Here is a 23658-nt window from a genome sequence, read left to right as displayed (position 1 = left end):
ATATAAGATTAAATATATTCAGGTTACATCAAGAAAGGATTTCTTTATCAGCCTCCCCACCCCCCTTTTCTTCTTCCACTGAAGAAATGACAGATACATGGATCTGACACAACCCTGGAAATCAACTGAAGTGCTTAAATTTGCTTGCTGTGCTAAAAGAGGAAGAAAATAAACAAACAAGGAAGCAACAAGAAGCATTTTGTGTTTGTCAGTTGGACTTGGTGTTGTGAACCCATCCATTTTGATGCTAATCTTTTGAAAGTAATTCTTGGGAAGAAAGACAAGAGACTATTCTGCAGATTCCTATACACAAACAGAATACAACTATTTACTTAAGTAATCTTTTACAGACTGCAATTCCTTCTTCCACTTTGGCTGCAGTGATGGTCTGGGCTTCCATCCAAAAGAAGTCCCGTTTCTTTATTCCTTCCACCAATGCCAAAAATGAAACACTACCTACTTCCCTTATCATGGATGAGCCTTTCCAGATATGTGGCTCCCATTTTTTAAAATCTGAGTGGTCTTCTGTTGATCTCCCTCTCCATACTTGATACATTCCCATCTGATGTGACCACTGGTGGATGAAGAGAAGACTTCCTTTTTAACCCTTATTCCTAACATTCAGTTTGAAGTGGGAATTGGTACAACTCTTACCATTTTACCTTGTTTTAAAAGAAAAATAAAAGGAAATACCTACTATTTCACCATTTCTCAAACAAAAATAATAATATTGAGGCCATATTTTAGTGCAGTAGATTTTTAAATGGATATAAAACTGAAACCAGAGACTTTTGTTTTAGGACTACTGGGCAAGGATCTTGAAAATAATCTGGAATTTTATTATTGTATATGCTGGCTGCAGCAAGAATTCTTTATGCGCAAAAATGGAAAGATACAACAATCCCTACAATGGAATAATGGATGGACAAACTGGTGAAGCTTTCAGAAATGGCCGAATTAACTGCTTTAATCAAAGTAAAGAATACATCCAGTTTTGTTTCTATTTCTAGACTTTGTGCTCAAGACAGAAAAAAATGAAGACTGATTTTCAGATTTGTTGATTAGATGTTGTCATAGAAATAGTAAGAGTAAAAAAAAATGAGGCTGTACCTCATTTTTATAGTGCCTTACTAAATAGTACCTTACTATTTTTATTCTATTATGCTGAAAAATGTTGAAAGTGTTGGCCTTTTTTCCCCCTCCCCACTCTCAGATAACAGATAATCAGAGTTGGAAGGGACCTTATAGGTCATCTAGTCCACCCCCACCTCACACTTCTTCTCCCCTCCATTTTCTTCTACATTTCCCTACAATCTTTATTTTCATTTGTATTTTATATTATAGGATTCAACTTGCCTTTCACCTCCGCTGGCAATTTATTTATTTCAAAAATATCCAGCCTGTTACCAATCTGGGAGCTCAGGGTAAAAGGCCCCCTAGATCACCAGTAAGGGAAGAGGATGGAGTGTTGCTGCCACAGAACAGTAGAGTAGACAAACTGGCATGAAATGTAATGAGGGCAGCAGTCAAACAGCTTCTTCTTGTGCTGTGGAAAATATTACTTTGGTGCCATAACAACTTCTCTGGTTTATACCACACTTGGAACATTGTGTCCAGTTCTGGTCACCATGATACAAAAAAAAAAAAAAAAAAAAAAGATGCTGAGACATCAAGAAAGAGTGCAAAGAAGAGGAACAAGAAGAGCCCGGAGGCTAAACTGGATGAAGAGTGGATGATAGAACAAGGTAGGTCTAGTCTAACGAAGAGAAGGAAGCAAATTCTGGCAGTTGAAGTCCATTCATCTTAAAGTTGTTCAGGTTGAGAAACACTGTAATTCTGCATTATTGTACCTCTTTGTACGAAAGTAGTAACCAAGCTGCCAAAAAGTAACAAAAACAAAAATACCTAGGCTGTGTCACCCTACGGCTGCCCACGTCAAGACTCCCAACAATCCTTCTCCTTTCCGCGCGCAATTGCACGGGATTGAAAATGCAAAATAAAGCCGCTGGAATAAGCAAAGCGACTCGACGTTTATAAAGCCAGCATTTAGAGTGAGGGCGAAGGCTTCACCTCTCTACTGAGCATGTGCACATATTCCACACATGCTCATTTGAGCGCGCTGGATGTTCCCTTCGCACCGATTCTGTGAAGTGAAGAAAAAAATGTGGGGGGGGGGAGGGGGAGAGGGGGAGAGGCTGAATACAAGATACGTTCCCAGCGAGCCAATGGCTGAATCTCGCAGCTCCTTCTCCAGAAGCTCCGATTTCGCTTCGCTCAGGTCTCCCTGCTGCCCCTCCCCTCCCACTCCCGCCTGACGTATAAAAGCTCTAGCGATCATCACGCGTGCCCTTTGCCTACTGCCCAAGGACCGAAGGGAGGAGCAGGGAAGGTAGCCGCAATCGCTCTCCATCCGTGCGTTTGAACCAACTTCATCGGAGGGCGGGGGGGCTCCTCCTTCCCCAACTCTTTCCAAGTGAACCCGTGGAATTTTCAAGCCCTACTTCCTCTCCCTCCAGGGAAACTTTTCCCCGAGACCATTTCCTTTGGGGAGTTTGGATGGCAGCCCCCCGGGCTTGGCATTAAAAGGGAACGCAGGCGAAAGGATTCCCTTTGAGCGAAGGGACGAGCGAGCGAGCGAAGAAAAAGGACAGACCCAGCCGCTGATTTTGCTGGCTGATTTATGGGAATGCTGAACATGACGATGAGGACCGCTGGACCCCTCGCTCTCGTCTTGGGTTTAGTCATTCATCTCTTCCCTCCGGTCCAACTCGCCGAGCCCGAATCCTATCAGTCGCCCCTTCCTGCAGGTACCTAACCTTGTTCTAGTTCTAAGCTTACAGTTTATATGCCTGTTACAGAAGGCGAGAGTGTTCCTGCCCTGCCCTACCCTAGGCACTTTCCATTATCAGCCTGATTTATAAGACGATGATTAATTTCTAGGAGGTGGGACTACGTTTCTTTTCTGAGAAATGCTTGCCTCTATTTGTACGAGATTAAGCCCAACAGCCGATGAATGGATGAGGTATTGATGAAGCGACAGGAGAGAGGGGATCCCTGATCTTGCCAAGTTTGATTTTAAAAGATTTTTTTCCCCACTTTTGTATGGAGTTTAATTTCTGGTTTTGTCAAAGAATCAGTTTCAAAGCATTTCTCCCACTTGTGTATTCAAGAGACAAAAGTCTTCTTGTGGCCATTCTCTTCCCTTATAAGGATAATCCAGGGGATTCATCATTCCTATTTTTCCCCTTTCTTTTTCTTTCCCCATTTATGCAGAACCTAAGTAATTGGCAAATGCTCACCTAGATACAAATTGAAACAAATGTTATTTGTTAAAAACTGGTTTCTAAATGCATATATTCGGGATAAAGATGGTGGTCATTAAAAAGAGAAATTAATTAAAGCAACACCCTCCCTATCAGAGAGAAATATGTTCTGAAATTTTGAGGTTCTTTTTTTAAATGGAATTCTCTTTGTGTCTGGGAGGAAAATTTAAAAGAAATGGAGCTGTACAAATGCAATTTTCTTTTATTCCAAAAAGTTTATTTTGGGTACCTCAGATTTTAACTATGTTCTATCAGAGAAAGATTTGTAGTTGTTTCGAAAGCCCTCAAAATTACAAGGGTGTCTTAGAAACAAATTTAAGTGAAGCAGAAGCCATTTTTCTCGAAAGAGGGGAGGTCCTGGGAGGTATTAAGTCCAGAGTCTTAACATGGAATAGCTATGAGGGCATCTGTGGATTTCCATACATTCTTCCTTGAGAGTAATTTAAACATCAGCAGCTGGGTTGGGAGGGGGTTATGGCTGTAACTTGTCAAATGCACTTAAATGGCTGTCATGAAGAATTTATTCTCACTCTGATGATTCCAGTTTCAGAACCCAAGTAACAAAATGTAGAAATCCAGTTTCAAGCTAAGAGAGAAATCCTTTCTTTTTCTTAGGCAAAAAAGGAAATGCTGCTTTCTTGGCATCGTTTCATTTGGTAACAGACTTGGCCTGATGACCAAGGTTGGGGAAAATAGTTTATTCAACTTAGTAACTGTTATTTTTATATCCTCCTGCTCCCCCAGCCAGTTTTCTCGAAATGCTCATATTCTATTTTTTGGATCTTACAAAGTGCTTGTTCTAAAGAGCTGGAAAGCAGCAAGAAATTCAATCCCCAATGTGTAAAGCAGAAGTATAAAAACATGCATTAAACCTGTTCAAAGAAAAGCACTTAAGACTTTCATTCAACTGCAATAATGGGTTTAAAACACACATTTTGTTTGCCACATGTTTTTTGCTTGGATCAGAGTTTTCATATTCTTACATGTATCTTGTCTTGATCAATCATAATGTTTGATCTCCATCCTTGATAATAATGCAAGAACTTTATACACAGGCACACACTTTAGGAAGATATAAACTAATACAAACTAATATCAAGTAAGGAAATTGAAAAGATATAAATCAACATGAAGGTTAAAAAATGAAAGAGAAAAAAATAGTTTAACCATTTGTTTTTGCCTAAATTCTTTTAATATGCCTATTAATATTTCAATTCTATTTAAAGGAACTTCCAGAACCAATAAGATAATTTATTACTCTCCAGAGTTTTGGGGTACATTTTAAAGTAGCAAACAACTACTAAAGAGAATATTTTATTTTTTTCATAACATGCTTAAAGTGTAAATATGTTGTTTATCTTATATAAAGAACATGTGCAGAAGAGGAAACTACCTTAAGATTGACACGCTTTCTTGACCATAAATCCTATAGATGTTGATGACTTGCACTGGGGGATATTTATATTCCAACTTAGACTTACAGGAAACTGCGGGACTATTGTCATGAATATGCTGCTTTGATTCTAGAATGTGACAATGTATTTTACCCTGGTGTTGCAGTCTGGCATGAAGGTATTATTTTGACATATTTTTAATTTTTTCCAAACAGCCAGATATCTTACTAATCTTAAGTAATTTGAGGCAGTTTTCTGCAGAACTATGACATTTTAACATTTTACTATCAGGTAAATTTCATTATATTGGAAAAAGACAGGGGTGGGATTCAACCGGTGTTACTACCAGTTTGGTGACTATATTTTGCTCGTGCCTGACGCACGCTGTGCGTGCGTGTAAACAACCTTAAGCTGTGCTTCCCGGACAGCTGAAAAGCGCTTTGCACAGGTGTGCAGCATTTGAAAAGCCACTTTTTTCCTGCTTTTTCACCCTCAGCTGTGCCGCGCAAAACAGCTGAAGTTGAAAAAGCAGGAAATAAAGGACAGATAATAGCCCAGGTGGTCAGTTGGGCCAAAGCAGCAAACACAGAACCAGTTTGGGATCTGCTGCTCTTCAGAACTACTGGTTCTATAGAGCCGGGCAGAACCGGTAGCATCCCCCACTGGAAAGAGAGACTAACTCTGTCTTTTTGGTCCAAAGTATTCTGATTCATATTCTATTGCATTGCTCATTTTGTTCAGCTATTTATATATTACTCTTTTTTGTTGAACAGACAAGGTAGGTCTATTTTGATTCTTTTTTAATTGGATGACATAGCTATAGATGTTATTATGCTTTGTGTAGCCAAGTTTCATGCTGTGGCTTGTTGAGCCTGCTCAATGAAAAATTGGGTTCATTTTGAGCTATTCATGTTCTGAGCTTATCTAAATCTTATTGACATGGTTTTTTTTTTCTGCCACTGTTTTTCTTATGGATTGGTCACTGATGAAGATTTGATTGTTGACTGACAGGTTGTTGTTAAAACAATGCAATACATTTTCCAAAAATGATAGAAACGTCAAAATGACACATTTTTTCCTCTTAGATCAGGGTATCAAACTGGCAGCCTGCAGGCCAGATGCGTCACACACAGGCCATGCCCACCCCAGCTCCACGAAGGGGAAAAAGTCACAAAACATTACATGATGGCAACGTGACATGGCGAGTTTGACACCCATGTCCATCCTAGATAATGGACAGGCAGAGCAGAACCAAAATATCAGAGTGGATTTATTTTTCTTTGTTTGTTGGTTTGAAAGCTATAAAAAGTTAATTCACAAACTGCCCCATGGTGAAAAGATGGCAGATTACATTGAGTCAGCATGTAACAGTGGCTCTGTCTAGACTGAAGCAGATGTGAAAAAAGGAGAAAGGAGATCTAAGTTGCCACGAATGAAGTAAACTATGCAGGAATTATGAATGACAGCAGGAAAAAAAAATCCCCTTGCATAGGTTAGATCTGGAGAGGAAAAATAGATTGGAAGAGGGATTCCTCAGTGTTGGATTAAGTCCAACCATGAGGATATACTGCTTTCCTGGAATGCAAGAAGGCATTCATTGGGCAGGATTTAAAAACATGCCTGAGGTATGATGTGTTTGCATATCACAGTTGAGTGTTCTGCTAGGTAGAATTATATCAGCCATAGAAAGACTTCACCATAGTACAAGCCCTCACTGTGGCCAAATGGTTAAAAATGTTAAAACGATGTTTCCTTGGCAGAACTGTGGTCTCCTAAAGAAGAGGAAGGCATCTTCTGTTCCATTTAAGATTTGGGACTGCTGGAATATTAGTATCCAAATTGGGCACAAGAATGTCAAGGATTTTTAAGAAAGGATTGTCCATTTTTCCAATTTTGAAGGAGTGTTGTTGTCTTCTACTTTTACAGTAATCATCTTATTATTACTGTATAGAATATTATTACTGTCATCTTTCTGTGAGAGTATTATTTTTATTAGTTTCCTTTTTTAGAATGGAAATGATTGCTGTTGTTTTTCATCAATGCATGACCAGATTTCTGGGTAAATCTCAAAAACGGATAAAAAGTAGTACTTTATTGTCATTGCACCTCGTACAATGAAATTAAATGCCATCTTCAGCGTACATTATACATAAGAAAAACTATAAAAATAAAACAAATACACACATCCTTCACATTCTATGCAACTGAATTGAAAACCCCTGATAGCATTAGTATTGCTCTATACAGTAGAATTCAATATAATTACTGCTCTGGGATAGAAGCTGTTTTTCAGCCTATTTGTCCTTATCTTTATAATCCTGTACCACCTTCCGATGGTAATAGTTCAATGATGGTGAACCTTTTAGAGACCAAGTCCCTAAACTGCAACCCAAAATCCACTTATTTATTGCCAAGTGCCAACACAGCAATTTAACCTGAAAATGGAGGTTTTAGTTTAGAAAAAGCAACTCATACATTAACATCTTTTGTCTTAAAAGAAAAACACAGTAACAGAGCTTTCAATGATACAAACAACTTTTTATTGAAAGTTTACATGTGGCATGCTTTTGAACTTGGGAAAGTTAAATGAGTCAAGGCTTCTGGGTTATATAACACAGCAAACCCTAGACTTTTAGAGACAAGCTATGAACAGTTTTAATTCAGGCTTTGCAGATAACTTTTAGGATGGACTTATGAGCAGGTAGGGAAAAACCAAGATATTGATCAGGAGGGTATTTCAGCTAGCCGATAATTGGGACTCCTCTGCACAACCCTATTGAATAACATGAGCCAAGCTGGGCACATGGGGAGACAGCGTAGGAAGAAGACACATTATTTCACTGCCCCTTCCCCGCAAAAAACCAGAGGGGAAATGGAGCATTCACCTTCTTTCTCCCATAGCTCTGAGTGCTTCCCAGCTGCTCCCAAGGACTGCGAGCAGCGGCATGGAGGAGGAAAGCCTTTGGGCGCCACTTTCTCCACACCGGGGTGATGGAAAGGACCGTGGTGCATAAAAGGCATGCGCTGGAGAATAGCGCATGAAATTCTTTGCAAAGAGTGGAGGAAATGGCTGTTTCTGGCAAGCATCGCTTGGATGTTGGGCCAACGCTCAATACCTTCCCCCTCGGATGCCGCACTTCTTTCGTAAGGTTCTGCTTTTAAGGAGGAAGGGAGGAAATTTTTCTTGTAAGCCTAGCCAAGACATTGAGAGCTCATTTTCTTCATCTTATGGGAAGGCTAGCAAGATAGTCTAGTGGCTAGCATGCCCAACAGAGAGGGCTCTGAGTGCCCCCTCTGATACGTGTGCCATAGGTTCGCCACCACTGTAATAGTTAAAAAAGGGTGCCAGGATAAGATGGATCTTTAAGAATGTTTTGAACTTTCTTAAGACAGCAGAGCTATAAAGCTCTTCTAAAGAGGGGAGAGGGCAACCAATGATCTTCTGGGCAATGACGTTAACCCTCTGGAGTGCTGTCCTATCTGCCATTGTGCAATTGGCAAACCATACACAGGTGCAGTAAGTTAAAATACTCTCTATGGTGCACCAGTAGAAGGTCACCAGCAGTTTCTCATCCAGTTGTTTCCTGAGAAGTTTCAGATAGTATAAACTCTGCCTGCCTACCTAAGGAATAATGATGGTCACCTTATTAAATATTTCAGTTTTTCAGCTTCATCAGTAGCTCTAGTGAAAAAGAAAAAAAAGTAAAGCAAATGGGAGGGGGAGGGGGCTGCCACTTCTTTTTTGAGTGGGAAAAGCTGAAAGGATCATGAATAGACAGAACAATGCCTCCTTCATGCAACTACTCTTTGTACTCATACGAATAATGATTGAATAGAGTAAATAATAGTGGCTGCTAACTTGTTGCTGTACTTGTAACCAACATTTAAATACTATGTATGCTACATTTGCTAAAATGCACTGACAGAAATAGAGTTTATAAAGGACACATGCACAATGGAGCATATCCCAAATTTATTGGCTGCTCAAGTCCTGACATACTAGTAATAGTTTAGATTCCTGTCAAAACAAATTATTCTGCTCGATAGTTCTTTTTAATGCCCTGCTATCATCCTCAGAAAAAATGAACTTGTATAGAATGTGTTTCTCTTGTTTAAAAAAATCCCCCAAAATATAATAAACGTGGCTCTTGTTAGGAAGAGATGTGTAGCATGAAGCAATTACTTGGGAACTTTAATAAAAATAGGGAAGTGTAGAGTGCAACAGTTTTAATGTGTAACTTTGTCTTGTGAGAGTGTTTTCTCTACTTCAGACAAGTAAAATGTGTGGTTAATAATAAACCCACAAGCATATCACTATGCTTATTTGCTTCATTATTTTTTGCAAATGTTAATTTCTTGGTTTAGCTATATTATGTGGAATTTTAAAACTGATTTGTATTCTCATCTATAAAATGTTCATACCAGTTCTTGAAGTTTAATATATCGTGTGGTTTTGTTAATATATAATAAAATACAATATATATTACTGGGATGAATTAGAGGAAGTGATACACAAAGAAGGTCAAGTACATTGGAAGAGCAGTAGCTATGTCTGCTCAAGAAGTCAACAAATTGGATGCTAAAAAGTAATTTAAAATATTCTCTGCATTTTCATATTTGCCTGCTGCTATTTAAACAGCTGGCCCTTGTAAAAAAGAGTGTTTAAGCACAATAAACTTTCTCTAAACTTTCCTCACTTTGTACAACTGGAGCCAGCTGCTAAGTGTTTCCTAAATGCTGAGTCATTAAGCAATCATGAAATGTATATATTTATTTATTGAATTGAATTTATTGAATTTATATTGCCACCTATTCACCCATGGTGAATACACACCATTTGGGAATATAAAATACAGTATGAAATGGAATGAGAAGATATAGTAAATGGGAAATTGTTGCTTCTTATTACTTATATATCAATATACCATATCTTTGTTCAGTTCAATGGTATAAAACATGAGTTGGTTAAAACTCATCACAAGCTCTGAATTAACCATAAATCTTGAAAGATGATCAGAAAAATAAATTGGTTTGGCTGTTTGTAGGCAAATATAATTTTCTTATTCTAAAAGAGTATATGTAATTTTTTTGCAAATAAGGATGTTTCTAAACTCTATATTTTGCCTTGATGCATTTCATTTTCCCATTTATATATTTAAAATCAGAGAAAGAACAATTAAGGAGGTTAGAGAAGCTCTGCTTTAGATGGATTGCTTTTCAAAATAAATTTTATTAAAGGTTTTACAAGGTACATAAAAATTAATAAACTAGTACAAAGTAGAGGAAAGGAAGGACAAAAGGGAAAGAGGAAAAAAAGAAGCTTCTGATTTTTCTTGCAGGAAATATAAGTACTATTACCAAATTGTCTCTTACCCTATGATTACATAGAAGCTTACTTTTTCTATTATCATTTTGTTTCTAATTATAAAACCACAAATCATAAGTGCATTTTTTCCATTCATGCAAAAATTCTATAAGGAGCTTCCAGTTAGCCATAAATGTAGATATTTTCTCCTTTAGATGGATTTACTGGAGGAAATTTGGAAGAAAAACTGGAACTTGCTTCTGACCAAGTGGCATTTTTGATCACTGGTGGTCTTCTCTTTCTAACTAGTTTATTCTTCTCTGTACTGCAGGAAATTAGAGTGCCATAAATACAAGAAGTTGGACTGTCCATTAGCAATGAGTTTTATTACAGTGGTTATGAGATAGTGTTTTTTTCTTCAGTTCTTCTATGACTCACAGTTCTTGTGTTTGTCGGGAAACCTATGATACACAAGTTTGGATCAAATCTGTCCCTCTTAATCAATATTTTAATATGCTGGAAATAATCAGGAAATACATACAGGGGTGGTGTGCTGTCCCAGCCAGTCTATGGGAATTGGATAATTACTTAGGAATTATGAGCTGTTCCCTTAAGGGAATGCATCATGGTAAATCTAGTTAAAGGTATCCTGGGAAATGTAGTCCATATCATGTGACCACATCTGTAATCCTGATTGGTCACTAAATTGACCCTTGAGGGGTTGGGGGAAGTTTTCCTCACTTTTGCCTGAACTCTCCAACTCATGGCAGCTGCTTTCTATCACTACAAGATGGGTTAGAAGATAACCATTTTTTACTACAAGGCAGATATACAAAGGATTGGTCATTAAAGAAGAACTTCATCACAAATGTGAGTTATGAGGATACCTGATGAACCAATAAATGTACTTTGTTATGGACATATTGTTGAGTTATCTATCTGTACAGCTTATAAATCCACCTCTGTACAGATACAGAAAAGGTGGGATTCAAATTTCTTAACAACAAAGACACAGCCCTCCATGATGGAGCCCTTCATGGGGAACAAAGCAAGAACTTACTGATCCATCCCAAAGGGAAGCTTCAAAGTGGCAGCAGCAGCGCTCTGGGAAGACAGCCCTCAGGGCCCTGGGAAACCATCTTGTGCAGCACAGCAACATTTACTTTTGCAACTGGGAGTTGCTGCTTTGGGTTCTGCAAGTTCCACTCCCTTTGGGAAATGGCTCCGGATGGCTGAGAAACAGCCAGGTTGAATCCTGTTCCTCTCTGCCACCCGGAGCCATTTCCTGATGGGGACTTGCAGGACCCAAAGCTAAATTTCTCTGTGCCGGAAAGAGACTCTCGCTCTCCCAGCTAGACCAGCAGGGAGAGAACCAGCTGCTGACCTGGCCGGAGCTGACACAGAGCTGCTCCATGTGCTTTTCAGCAAAGGCAAGTAGGGGGGAAGGTGACTGGCAGTGGTGGCAAAAGGCAAGTGGGGGGAAAGGTGACTAACGGCAACAGGCAACCAGGGCTTGCTTGCAGAGCCTCACTTATGATCAAGAAGGCAGGGAGCAATGGCTGGCATGGCGGGTGGACAAAAGCAGGCTGCAGGGAGCCATAATTTGTATGCATGATTAGGACTGACTAAGCGGGAAGGGGAGGGGTGGGCGGAGAGGGTCGGGGCTAGCCAGTGGTGCAATTTGCCGGTTCTCCAAACTGCACAGAATCATAACCGGTTCTATAGAACCAGACAGAACCGGTAGAATCCCACCCCTGAATACATGACTACATATTTAATTCTACATATTTGACATGGGGACAGTATTGCCACTCAGCAGAAAAATGCATACCTTATTAATAGTGGAAATTTGTTTCTTATGGTTGACAGTAGCTTGATGAATGGGCCAGGTCTCCCTCCATAGACAACGTTGTTTCATTTCTGTGTTATTTTTGTGATTTTATGAATGTGGGTTTTGAAAGCACAAAGAGTTATGAAAACACATGCTTGCCTCTTGCACATATGGAGTTATTCAGTTCAATTAGAAGGAGGATGTACATGCCTATTATGTGGACTCTAAATTGCCAGTTTCTAAGTAAATGCAGTGTTCACTTGAGAACTGGAGGTTATTTATTTTTCTTTAACTCCACACATTTACATGCCTGAGAGGGGAAAGGCCTGTCTCCTTTGACAAAGACACATTGACCTTCTGAGTTCAGCCGTTTATCTCAAGAGTTGACCGCACAGTTTTTCCTAATAGTAACTGGTCAGTGCCAACAACCTTTGGGTATTTTTTTTCTTACAATTACCTAGATACAACACAAAAAAATACTTATGAATACTTACTTACTTACTTGAATGTGCATATTTTAATATGCTGGAAATAATCATGAAATACATGCATGGGTGGGATTCACATTTCCTAACAACAAAAACAATGAATACTTACTTACTTGAATGTGCATAGGATTTGGGCCAGCTTTAAAAATCATGAGTTGGATAAACGATATGCATTAGTGCAGATTTTTAAATTTTATTTTATAAACAGAAGATTAGGTACGTTATAGAAGAGCCAGGCAATCATTTTAAGCTGTTGGACAAAGGAACAAAGGTGTGCAGGAAATGGACTGAGGAGACCCATGAACAAGGGCAGGCTTATTCCACAGGATAGATGTTACCATGGAGAAGGCACCCTCACTCATACTCTAAACCAGGGATCCTCAAACTTGGAAACTCTAAGACTTGTGGAGTTCAACTCCCAGAATTGAGTTGAAGTCCACAAGTCTTAAAGTTGCCAAGTTTGAAGATTTTTGCTCTAAACTGTGGCTGGTAGAATTAGGACCAGAAAGAAAAGGGTAGTGGTGGTAATTAGATACATTTTTTTTTAAGATAAGCAAGTTTGACTTCTGGAAGTTTCATGGACATTGTAATGGGTTGGGAGATAGAGGAAGAGCTTCAGCCAGGACAATGGTCAGGAAGAGATGTCTCAGCCCACAGTAGGAAAGGGGTGGCTAAAGAGTCTCAGAAGGAACCTTCCCTAGTTTATTGGAAGGCAAAGACAAGGGTGAGGAGAAGTGCTTTTAGACTTGCGAGTATAGAAAGTTAGCACCCACCCCTCGAATGAAATATTTTTAGAAATATTAAAAAGGCAGAATATTTCCCTGGATAAGAAATGGAGAAACATGTTCTTGAAAATCAGCCCCAACCTTCCATAGCAGATCAGCACTTAAGAGATAAAGAGATAGGTATCTCTATTCATAGCAAAAATTCCTTCCCTGCAGCAAGATCTGAACAAAGGTAGGATTAGCCCTCAGTGACAATAGAAATTGCCCAACAAGCCCCTTCATTGTGTCAGTCAAACTTCAACCAAGCTTAGCTCAGACAAATTCCTAGGATTTGTACATGGCACCATGGGATTCTGACAACAGCCGATAGAATGCATTTTCTTGCACAGGATAAGGAAGTTCAAGTTCAAAGCCCAAAAATGTATAAAAACCCCTCACTCTCAACTCCATCTGGTCAACAACCCAGAATCACACATACTTGGTAGTTCTACTTCATCAATAAATGGACCCTCTTTCCAATCAGCTTCCAGCCTCCATTTTGTCTACAGTGCCTTTCTCCAGGCTTGGAACTGATCCAGATGGATATTTCTTCCGACACAAGGTTCTTTTACTGTAAACCTTGCAATAAATGTAGTAGCGCCCATGGCTTTTGCTTTCTGTCTGGACTGTCTCGAAGAGCTGACAGACAGTTTTTTTTAACAAAAAGCAAAATGGTTTAGTGGTCTAAATCAGTGGCCCCCAACCTTTTTTGTGCCACGGCCTGGTACCAGCATCACAAAATGATCCACGGCCCGGTACCAGCATCAGCATGCATGACAAGGCAAGGCGAGCCGAGCGACCGGCCAGCCAGCCGTCCCCTGCTTCTCCCCGCCACCTTCAACGCCTCCTTTGTACCTTTGTCGATGGGCTTCGGGACGGTCGCTCGGCTTGCCTTGCCTTGGGTGCTGAAAGAATCCTCGCGCCTTAGTTTCGTTCGAAGCCTCCCCCCCTTTGATGAAACTAAGGCGCGAGGATTCCTTCAGGACCCAAACGCCGCTTTCCAACCGGAAAAGCTCACCCAGAAGCACTTTATCATCGAAACAAGATGGCGGCGCCCAGCAAACCGGCGGCCCGGTAGAAAATGTTCCATGGACCGGTACCGGTCCGGGGCCCGGTGGTTGGGGACCCCTGGTCTAAATTGTTTAGAATTTTATATGCTAATATTAATACTTTGAATATGGTTCTATAACTGATTGGCAGTTAGTGCAGATATTTTAGTTCGTTTCACCACTATGTTTTTCAAAAATTGTAATTTCTGTCCCAGGGGCCCCATGCATTGTATTAACATAATTTTCAACAATTGAGTTAAAAAAAATCCCAAAAGAATGGGATAAGAAGTAGCAGAAAACAAATGTTAATTTTAGAATAATTTTTGCATTATGGCTTGTCTGCTAAGAAAACTGGATTAGTGTCAAAGTGCATTTAACATTGGTAATCATTCCTATTGTGCCTTATAATATTTGCTAAAAATCTAACTTCATAACATTATTTCTTATTGTCCCCAGATTAAATAAGATCTGCAAGAGCTAGTTATTTTACAGGATTCTGATTATCCAATGTAAATGCATTGTCTTATGGAAACCATCCCAGAACAACAGTTTTTAGATCTAAATCCATACCCCTGGCAACTGAAAATCCTCTGTACATATTGGACAAATTGCTGGTCTTTGTGCATACCTCTCTTATTCAGATTTCTTTAAGCCTAGCTTACAAAAAATGTTCCTTCCTTTCAAAATAGCTTGGTTGTGTTTAACCACAGTGCCTGGATAACATGTCATTTGGTATAGTGGGCAGGAGGAAGAATGGGAATGGGAAATGTATAAATCCCTTTCCTCTTTCTGAACTGGCTAGGCACTAGAAAGACATATGAATATTATATTAATACAGTAATTTACAGTTTACACTGTGTGCCAGTAATTGCTACTCAAATGAGCAAGTAGTTGATCAGTATATGTTTCAGGAAATCTTTTAAAACATTTCAATGTAAAATATAGCTAATGTTAGCTATCCACATATAACACAAGTAGAAATGTTTCATGCCTTAAGAGTACAATAACTATTTGGTTGGGTCTGGCTAAGGTCCACCTTAAGTGAGCGTTGGTGTTCCCAGTGGCCATTCAGATGCATCGGGGTATTTACAAGCAGGAGATGTCTTTCATGTCCCTTTCCCTGCAGTTGGTGCTTGGAGTTTTTATTTATTTATTATTTATTTTATTTTGTCAAGCAATTATAACATAACAGGTATAAGTATAAACATAGTTATAAATACATGAAATGGATACATATAAGAAAAATAAAAAGAAACAATAGGACAGGGACAGTAGGCACATTGGTGCGCTTATGCACGCCCCCTACAGACCTCTTAGGAAAGGGGTGAGGTCAATAGTAGACAGTCTAAGGTTAAAGTTTTTGGGGTTTGGAGAAGAAACCACAATTCTATTCTGTTCTATCCTATTCTATCCTATCCTATCCTATTTATACGTGTGTATGTATGCAACGTTTCGGCAGAATCTCATCTGCCATCATCAGGCTTCTGTATTGTGTTTGTCTGTGAGTCAGACTTTCACAGCCGTTTCAGTTTTAAATTTGGGGCTAGCCTACTGCTGTGCCAGAATGGTTTTTTCTTCATTTCTTGGTTGGGAGTCTTGGTCTGTGTTTTTTGGCCTTGGAGTTTGCTGTGTTCTGCTTGATTGGTGTTTCTAATATCTTCTGTCTGTTTTGTGGCTTTTTTTTGTCTTGATTGGCTGGCAACATTGTGTTCTAATCAAGACAAAAAAAGCCACAAAACAGACAGAAGATATTAGAAACATCAATCAAGCAGAACACAGCAAACTCCAAGACCAATAAACACAGACCAAGACTCCCAACCAATCAGGATGAAGAAAAAACCATTCTGGCACAGCAGTAGGCTAGTCCCAAATTTAAAACTGAAACGGCTGTGAAAGTCTGACTCACAGACGAACATAATACAGAAGCCTGATGATGGCAGATGAGATTCTGCCGAAACGTTGCTACAACTTTAAAAGCACAACTATAATGACGTGGGAAAATACCCAAACAAAGCTGAATACCATACATGTAAGTACCTGCAAAAACTTAAGAAAACAAATATATATATATAGTTATATTATCCACAATCTGATGACCTCTTGTATTATGACATATATTTTCTCCTGTGAAAGCTAAGAATGCATGAAAAGTGCATGGTGCTAACCTTTATAAATCTTTACTTTGGAAAGGAAGTGTCAGGTAAAGGATGCAGAGCTCTCTTTTTTTTTTGAAGAAGTCAACTTTTGGCTCAAAGCGGGTCTTCAAGTTGGTGTAATAATTTATAATTAACTTGCATAAACTATAAAAACAATCTTTTTAAAAAGGTCTAAAAATAAAGCATACATATTCCACATGTTAGCTGCACTAAATTAAGAATTGTAATGCAATACAGTCCTATAACTTGTATTTTCAAAGTGTCCACTAAGTTTCTATTTAATCCCACATCTTTGGAAAATAAAATAACTTTAATGAATTATTGAAAAAGACAATGACAGAACTGAAATCTTGAATGGATTACAGAAGTGCATTTTAGGATATAAAAAGAAAAAAGTTCTATAAATGGTCATAGATTAAATGTAACATAAATCTGATGAAGACTTTGCAATTGTTGTCAGAAGAATGTTAATTTCTTGTAGGCAATCATTTTCTTGCAAACAAAACAACTCAGCATTTGATTTTCATTATGGAAAATGTGGTCTTTTTAAATTACTACATAAGTAGCATGATTTCCTGGGAAGAAATGGTGAACTGAAGTGAAGCCAACAACTGTAGCAAAATGAATTGCTAGGAACAACTAATACAGATTGCCCACAAGTGCTCCAGACCATTGCTCCTCATGAGAAGAGGGGAAAGTGACAAATAGCTGAAGACTTCAGATGGCTTTGAAATAATGGGAACATGCTTTTGTTTTGATTTCCCTTAAAAAAACCAGGATGAGAATTTGAAGATTGCACACTAAAGGGAACAAGAATGAGCTAAAAGCTAGAGAACACTTAGTTTAATCTACTGATACGGAAAGAAGCAAAATATTTTAACATTCTCATAATGAAGAATATATGTAAACGATAGACCCAGAAGTTAACCTATGTAGCAAGAACTGTGTCTGAAAGAAGTTATGGAAGAGGAATAAGTTTGCTTGTGACAAAATTGAGCTTGATTTAGAAATGACAGGCTACAAGAATGATATGAAAAAAAGATGGTAAACTGGAATTATAAAGAAACTGATGTCTAATAATTAAAATATAAATATTCAAATAACAAACCAAGGGAGTGTCTTCTATACTTTTCTATACTATTTCCTATATTGGATTTACAAAAAAAGTCTTATTAAAACTTTGAAGAATTTTGTGAGAAGGAACAAAGAAAAAACAAAAATAAACCAGGACATTATTTGAAAGAGCTATCTCAAATTCAAAGATCAAGATTGTTAAAAGGAAAAGGAAGGAATATAATGTTACTTTATTTGACCAAGGTTGAAGTAGATATGTTGTTATTTCTTGTAACCATTAGTAAAATTTTGCTTATCAGGACTGAAAAATGGAACTATTTATTTCTACCTCACCTTTATTAATTTTATAAATAAGTCAAGGCAGTAAACATGCCTAATACATCTTCCACCTGCCATTTTTCTCACAACTCTGTGGGATGAATTGGACTGAGACACTGAGTGTTTCAAGGTGACCCAGTTTGCTTTATTTCCTAAGGCAGGACTAGAACTCAGTGTCCTTGTTTAACCATCAAACTGACTTTTTATGTATTTATTTATAGATAAGAGGGAGAAAATGGGAAGAAGAAATCATTTGTTATATTTTAAGAAAAGAAAAATTACTAAAATGATGAGCTTAAGGTTATCCCTTTACATATTTCTTTTTTCTTTACTATATTCTTATTTTTTCTTTTTTATTTGTATTTTTTCTTTTATGCACCATTTTTTCTTTTTTCTTTCATATTTTAGCTTATATTAATTTTTATCTATTTAATTATAACCCTTAATTTTTTTATTAAAATTACTGTTAACATTATTGCAGTAGATATCTTAGTTGTATAAAAATAAAATTGTAGGAACATAATCTATACCAGCGGTTGCCAACTGGTGGGCCGTGGGAAAATTTTGGTGGGCCGCAGAGAAATCTCAGCCCCAGAGCACCCCCACAAAGCAATTAATCCTGGTGGGCCGTGGGAAAATTTTTGGTGGGCCGCAGAGAAATCTCAGCCCCAGACCACCCCCACAAAGCAATTAATCCAGGCTGCACAGAAACACAAGGCTGCGCCGCCCACATGGCCCGCGGGAACCCTCCCCGCCCACTCACTCCTTACCTGGTAAACTTGCATACTAAATTGCTATTTTTCCTTTTTCCAACCATCATCTGTTCTGCTGTGCTGGGAGATTTAGATTATCTAGGAAGCAGGAAATGGTTGGATTTCTTTCTTCCTAACTAGTCTTTAGATCTTCCGCTCAGCACAGTCGAACCTCCCTTAGGACTGAAGGTTTGCTTGCAAGCAAATTCAGTGCAGACTCACGGCAAGCAAATTTGAGAGACTGAGCTAGCCGATAGCAGATAGATAGATCACTCAATGATTCTGGGAGCAACTCAATCTGGGAGCTTTGTCTAATTTTGGGTAAAAGTTGCTCTTTTTTATAAAAAAAAAAATCATGGTGTGTTGTGAGTTAATTTTGTGAGTTTGCTTGAAAGCAAATTTTATGTGACAGACTGAGCTAGCCAATGGCAGATAGATAGATCTCTGAATGAATCTGTGATTCTGTGAGCAACTCAATCTGCCTGCCTGCTTTGCCTGATTTTGGGTAAAAGTTGCTCTTTTTTATAAAAAAATCAATATTTATATAAACATTTATAATATTTGCATACAAGCCATGCCCAGCCAGTCACATGACCACCAAGCCACACGCACAAATTAGGCCATGCCCACAGAACCAGTTAGTGGTCCCTGGGATCTAAAATTATGAGTTTGGTGGTCCCTGAGGTCCAAAAGGTTGGCGACCCCTGATCTATACTTATATTTGTAAATAGTTCAGGGGAAAAATGTTATGGGCATGGACTGCTAAGTGTAGTCATATAGGACAGCCTTTTCTGTTTTGGTAGCTTCTAGCCTTCATTGTTCTGCAGTTCTTTCCATCTTGAGGATGGTGCAGTTCCCACTATCATCCTATCATCGACAGGATGATAGGACTTAGAATCCAACATAACAGAAGGGAGAAAGGAGGGATAAAATTGCCATAAAATGTTCTTGGTCAAACTGTTTATGTAGCTCTTTAAGAGAATGCCTATTTTTAGCACCTTGCTCTCACATTTTATGAAATTAGATGTATTTTAGCTTATGTTTGTATCAATGGGAAGTTGAATGGAGATTTGACAACTCTGATCCTTCAGGTTTTGCTAAATTTCAATTCCCAAAAACTTCAGTCAATTTGAACAATTGTGAAAAAAGCTAAGGGTACACTTAAAGAGAGAAACAGGTTCCACTCCTTGGGATCACTAGTAATGTTGTTCCTTAACTAATTGATGCCTAATTTATACATACATATAACCTTATCTTGTTAAAATACGTACATTAATCCATACTTATTGTAAATGGACTTTATATTTGTCCAAATACAAATTAAAGCAAATGGTTTGTTCTGTTTGGAGTATTTTGTGGGGTGGAGGGGATGTAGGTGAACAGTGGTGGGATTCAAAAAAAAAATTACTACTGGTTCTGTGGGTGTGACTTGGTGGGCATGATGTGGCTTGGTGGGCATGGCATGGGAAGGATACTGTAAAATCTCCATTCCCTCCCCACTCCTGGGGGAAGGTTACTGCAAAATCCCATTCCCTCCCCACCTCACTAACCTGCTTTCCAGCTCTGTTCTCCTGTGCAGGGCAACAAAAGAAGACCCAGCCAATCAGCTGGGACTCAGGAGGCAGAGAATAGATGGGAGCAGGGCCAGTCAGATGTGGTATTTGCCAGTTCTTCGAACTACTCAAACTTTCTGCTACCAGTTCTCCAGAGCTGGACAGAACCTGCTGAATACCACCTCTGTAGGTGGAGGAGGGGAAGCTAACTGAAGTGTCATTTAAGTCATAAAATGGCCAAGATACTGGAATTCTGAATGCTTCATATATTTAATATTAGTTCTGTGCTAAACATTTTTCTGAATCCTCTACATTTTGTAACAATGAAGATAAAATAAATACACCAAAAATGTTTAAAGAAATTCTGAAATGCCTTGAGAATAACATAAGAAAATAAATCCTTTTTTGCAGAGTAAGAATGTTTCCAATAAAGTACAAAATAGATTTTGGCTCATAATTGTTTTAAGTAGTATAAAGTATATTGCTTTTCCAGAATATGGTCCCAGAGCTTTGCTGACCAAGTTATATGCAAGGCAATAGAATTTTATCCAAATGATTGAATTTTAAATTCTTGTTAATTGATTCTTTTTTGCTTCTCAACCCTCAATAAGAGTTAATAAATCCTAATATATAATCCCTGTCTTGTCACTCACAGAAAGTGGCTTCACAAATTGCAAAAGCTAAAGTTTGTTTAATCATAATTTGTTGAATCATAGTAGCCCGGGTCACACATGGTTCTAAACAAAAGCAAGCTACCACATCAATACTTGATGCAACATGTGATTAAATTAATGTCATATAGCAGAATTTTGTTTGTTTATTTAGCAATTTCTTTTGTTGCCTCTCAAAATATAATTTTGCAAGCTGACACATACAAATAATTGAAATTAAATTAACTCTTACTTTTCACACAATGAGCAATATAAGCTTAAAATGCAGTCATACAAAAAAAACATGCATTTTTTTTAAAGTTGAAATGTAATATCTCTCAATAAAGTCAGAAGAAGAAACTTAATAAACTATAAACGGACATAATTTTTAGCTTCAGCAGTCTGCAGATAAATGAGTCTGGTCTTCATGGCTGAATTTAATATATGGCCAGGTAGTCTTTTCCTGCCTTATTGTTTGTAATCCTAAAAATCACAGCATGATCAAAATGTTTGAAATTCATTTGTCGAGATATGTGTGCTTTGAGAAAAAATTTAAAAGAGGAACAGCATATCTTTAAAGCAATCATATATTTTTATACATGTCCATATAAGCGAAAAAAAAAATCAAATTGACTCATTAAAGCAGACTACTTTTTCTGTTTTTTTCAGATTTGAGTAGAAACAAGGAAAGTTATGGTTGCTTTAAAAGGCAGCATGTCTATTCCTGTACACTTTTGAATTACATTTGACATATGACCTATTACTTTATTTTTATTTTTATTTATTAATTAGATTTTTTATCCTGACTTTATCACTTTATATGTAGCTTAACGGGACAATGTACCTAATACTCCTTCCTCCTGCAATTTTGTTCACAACAACCCACTCAGATGGGCTCATCTGAGTGTGAAATATAAAGGAATAAAACTAAAAATATTATAGATAAATCTAAATAGGTAGAAATTCATTATTGACTAATTCAAACATTCAAATTGAAACCACTCAGTATGGATTTTCCCATTTGTGCTATAAAAGTAAGCATATTGAATATATATAGTCTCCTCCCCCCAATGAATCTGAATGGTTTCTTTGTTTTGTTCCTCTATACATTTTGAGGAATTTTGATTAGCATTGGTATGCTGTAGAAGCCAAGTTATAAATCTGGCCTGAACTTGTAATGGTTCCCATCCCATGTAAATGGACACTGACTATTCATTTAGACAGATGTTTTCCATGAGCCAGCTTTTAAAACAGACTTGACAGTTTTCATTCCAATCTTTAAAATGAAGTGTGTTGATGAATTGTATTGCGTGCTAACTATAAATTATCTACTTTGTATAATTAAATAAAACTATAATTTAGATAGTAATGGATAATACCACATTTCCATTCAACAGTATTCTTTTATGCTGTTTTTTAACAGGTAAGTTTATGTCAACTTCTTAAATTCTGAGCTTCTGATGAAACAAATCAACTTAGTTTACTGTTATAATTGAAGATGAAATGAAGATTTGTTTTATTACATGAGATGTTGAGTTGAACCAGCTTCACAGTTATTCATGTTTTTCAGCTATCTTATTTCATCAATCAGGAACAAATGTCTTCTCTTTTTTACTTCACTAGATAAACTTTTAATTCTAACTATTGCAACGAAGGAAACAGATGGCTTCCACCGATTTATGCAATCAGCAAATCACTTCAACTACATAGTAAAGGTACTGTGTGTTCATTTGCCCTTTCACGATGTTGTAGACAATTTCCACTCTGCGTATATATACACACATACATATGGGGAATGTATGCATTAGGTTATGCTATGCTAAAATGAAAAAATAGAATGAAATCAGAAAATTTTTCTGTGTGTTGCATGTGTTTGCCAGCTCAATATTATTTCCTCCTATAGTACTTTGTTAGTGTTGCCTAGCTCTTAATCTTCTACATGCCGTCTTTTACCCATTTAAGGAGACAGTTTCAAAGAGTTATAGACTGAAATGTTGGCAAGATTTTTAACAGTCTGTAAATATTACCTCTTTCTGTTTCCACTCAATTATCTTCATGATCCTTGCATCTGTTATGATTCCAAAATATTCCCTTTTATTCCATAATTTTATATTAACAATATCACCTCTTGCCATCTCAGTGTAATTGGTTTTTGGTTTGATGATTTTATTCTGATTCCTTGATTCATGATTCCCCCTCCCATGCAGCACTTTTGCACATGAGCACAATCCCCTCATGTGCAGCGCATTCCTGCACATGCACGTGCATCTCCCACGCAGCCCCCTCTGCCCCCCTGCGCATTTGTGCCAGATACCCAACAATCAGCTGTCGGGTGGCGGCGCACACACGCATGCACAGTGGGGCTTCTCCAGGTGATCTCTCACATACCGGGAGAAATGGCTCTGTGTGCCACTTCCGGCACACATGGCATTAGGTTTTCCAACATGGCCCTAAAGTCTGATTATGTGACTGGGTATGCTGGAATAGTCATATATGTAAGAAGAGATCATAAGTCATTTTTTCAGTATCACTGTAACTTTGAAAAGTCATTGAATGTATGGTTGCAAGTAGAAGTCTATAAGTATTACAGTTTTTGTCTGAATTCCACTCAAAATCGTAGGTAAATGTCAGCTTTCAATTTTTTTTGTGGACAAAGCAGAGGTGGTATTCAATCAGTTAGCACCTACTCAGGTGAACCGGTAGCAGTTATTTGGCATGTTCCCCACGTCCTCTTTCTTCCCGGGGGAAAGGAAGAAAGGCATGGACGCTGCAAGTATTGCTTTCCCCATGTGAGTAAAGTGTCTGGAATGAGAAAGAGTGCGATCTGGCAGAGGGGGTGGGGGTGAATCAAGCCTTGGAGCACTTTTGCAACATAAAAGAAATGGATTTTGGAAGCAGGACCTTTAAAAACTTCTCCAAGGATTCCCCATGGACGCTGCAAGTATAGCTTTTCCCTTGTGAATTAAAGTGTCTGGAGTGAGAAGGAGTGCAGTCTGCCAGA

The 23658-nt window shown here is 38.0% G+C and overlaps 1 protein-coding gene across 2 annotated transcripts in view; it reads left to right on the top strand.

The window, feature by feature from the left end:
• Positions 1-2313: 2313 nt before the first annotated feature.
• The window catches only part of PLOD2 (procollagen-lysine,2-oxoglutarate 5-dioxygenase 2), a 61805-nt gene continuing 40460 nt past the window's right edge, over positions 2314-23658 (top strand). For both annotated transcript variants that reach the window (XM_026664716.2, XM_026664709.2), the window contains exons 1-2: positions 2314-2807; positions 22281-22372. In XM_026664716.2, the coding sequence (XP_026520501.2) occupies positions 2681-2807; positions 22281-22372 (219 nt within the window). In that variant the 5' untranslated portion in view covers positions 2314-2680. The remainder of the gene's footprint in view (positions 2808-22280; positions 22373-23658) is intronic.

The sequence above is a fragment of the Notechis scutatus genome, chromosome 4 (genome assembly GCF_049901735.1).
Source record: "Notechis scutatus isolate UNSWTSFEM ecotype Mainland chromosome 4, rNotScu1.2, whole genome shotgun sequence".
NCBI classification, from domain to species: Eukaryota; Metazoa; Chordata; class Lepidosauria; order Squamata; family Elapidae; genus Notechis; species Notechis scutatus.
Note: the sequence above shows the minus strand (reverse complement) of the source record. Positions and strands in the feature narration are given on the sequence as shown.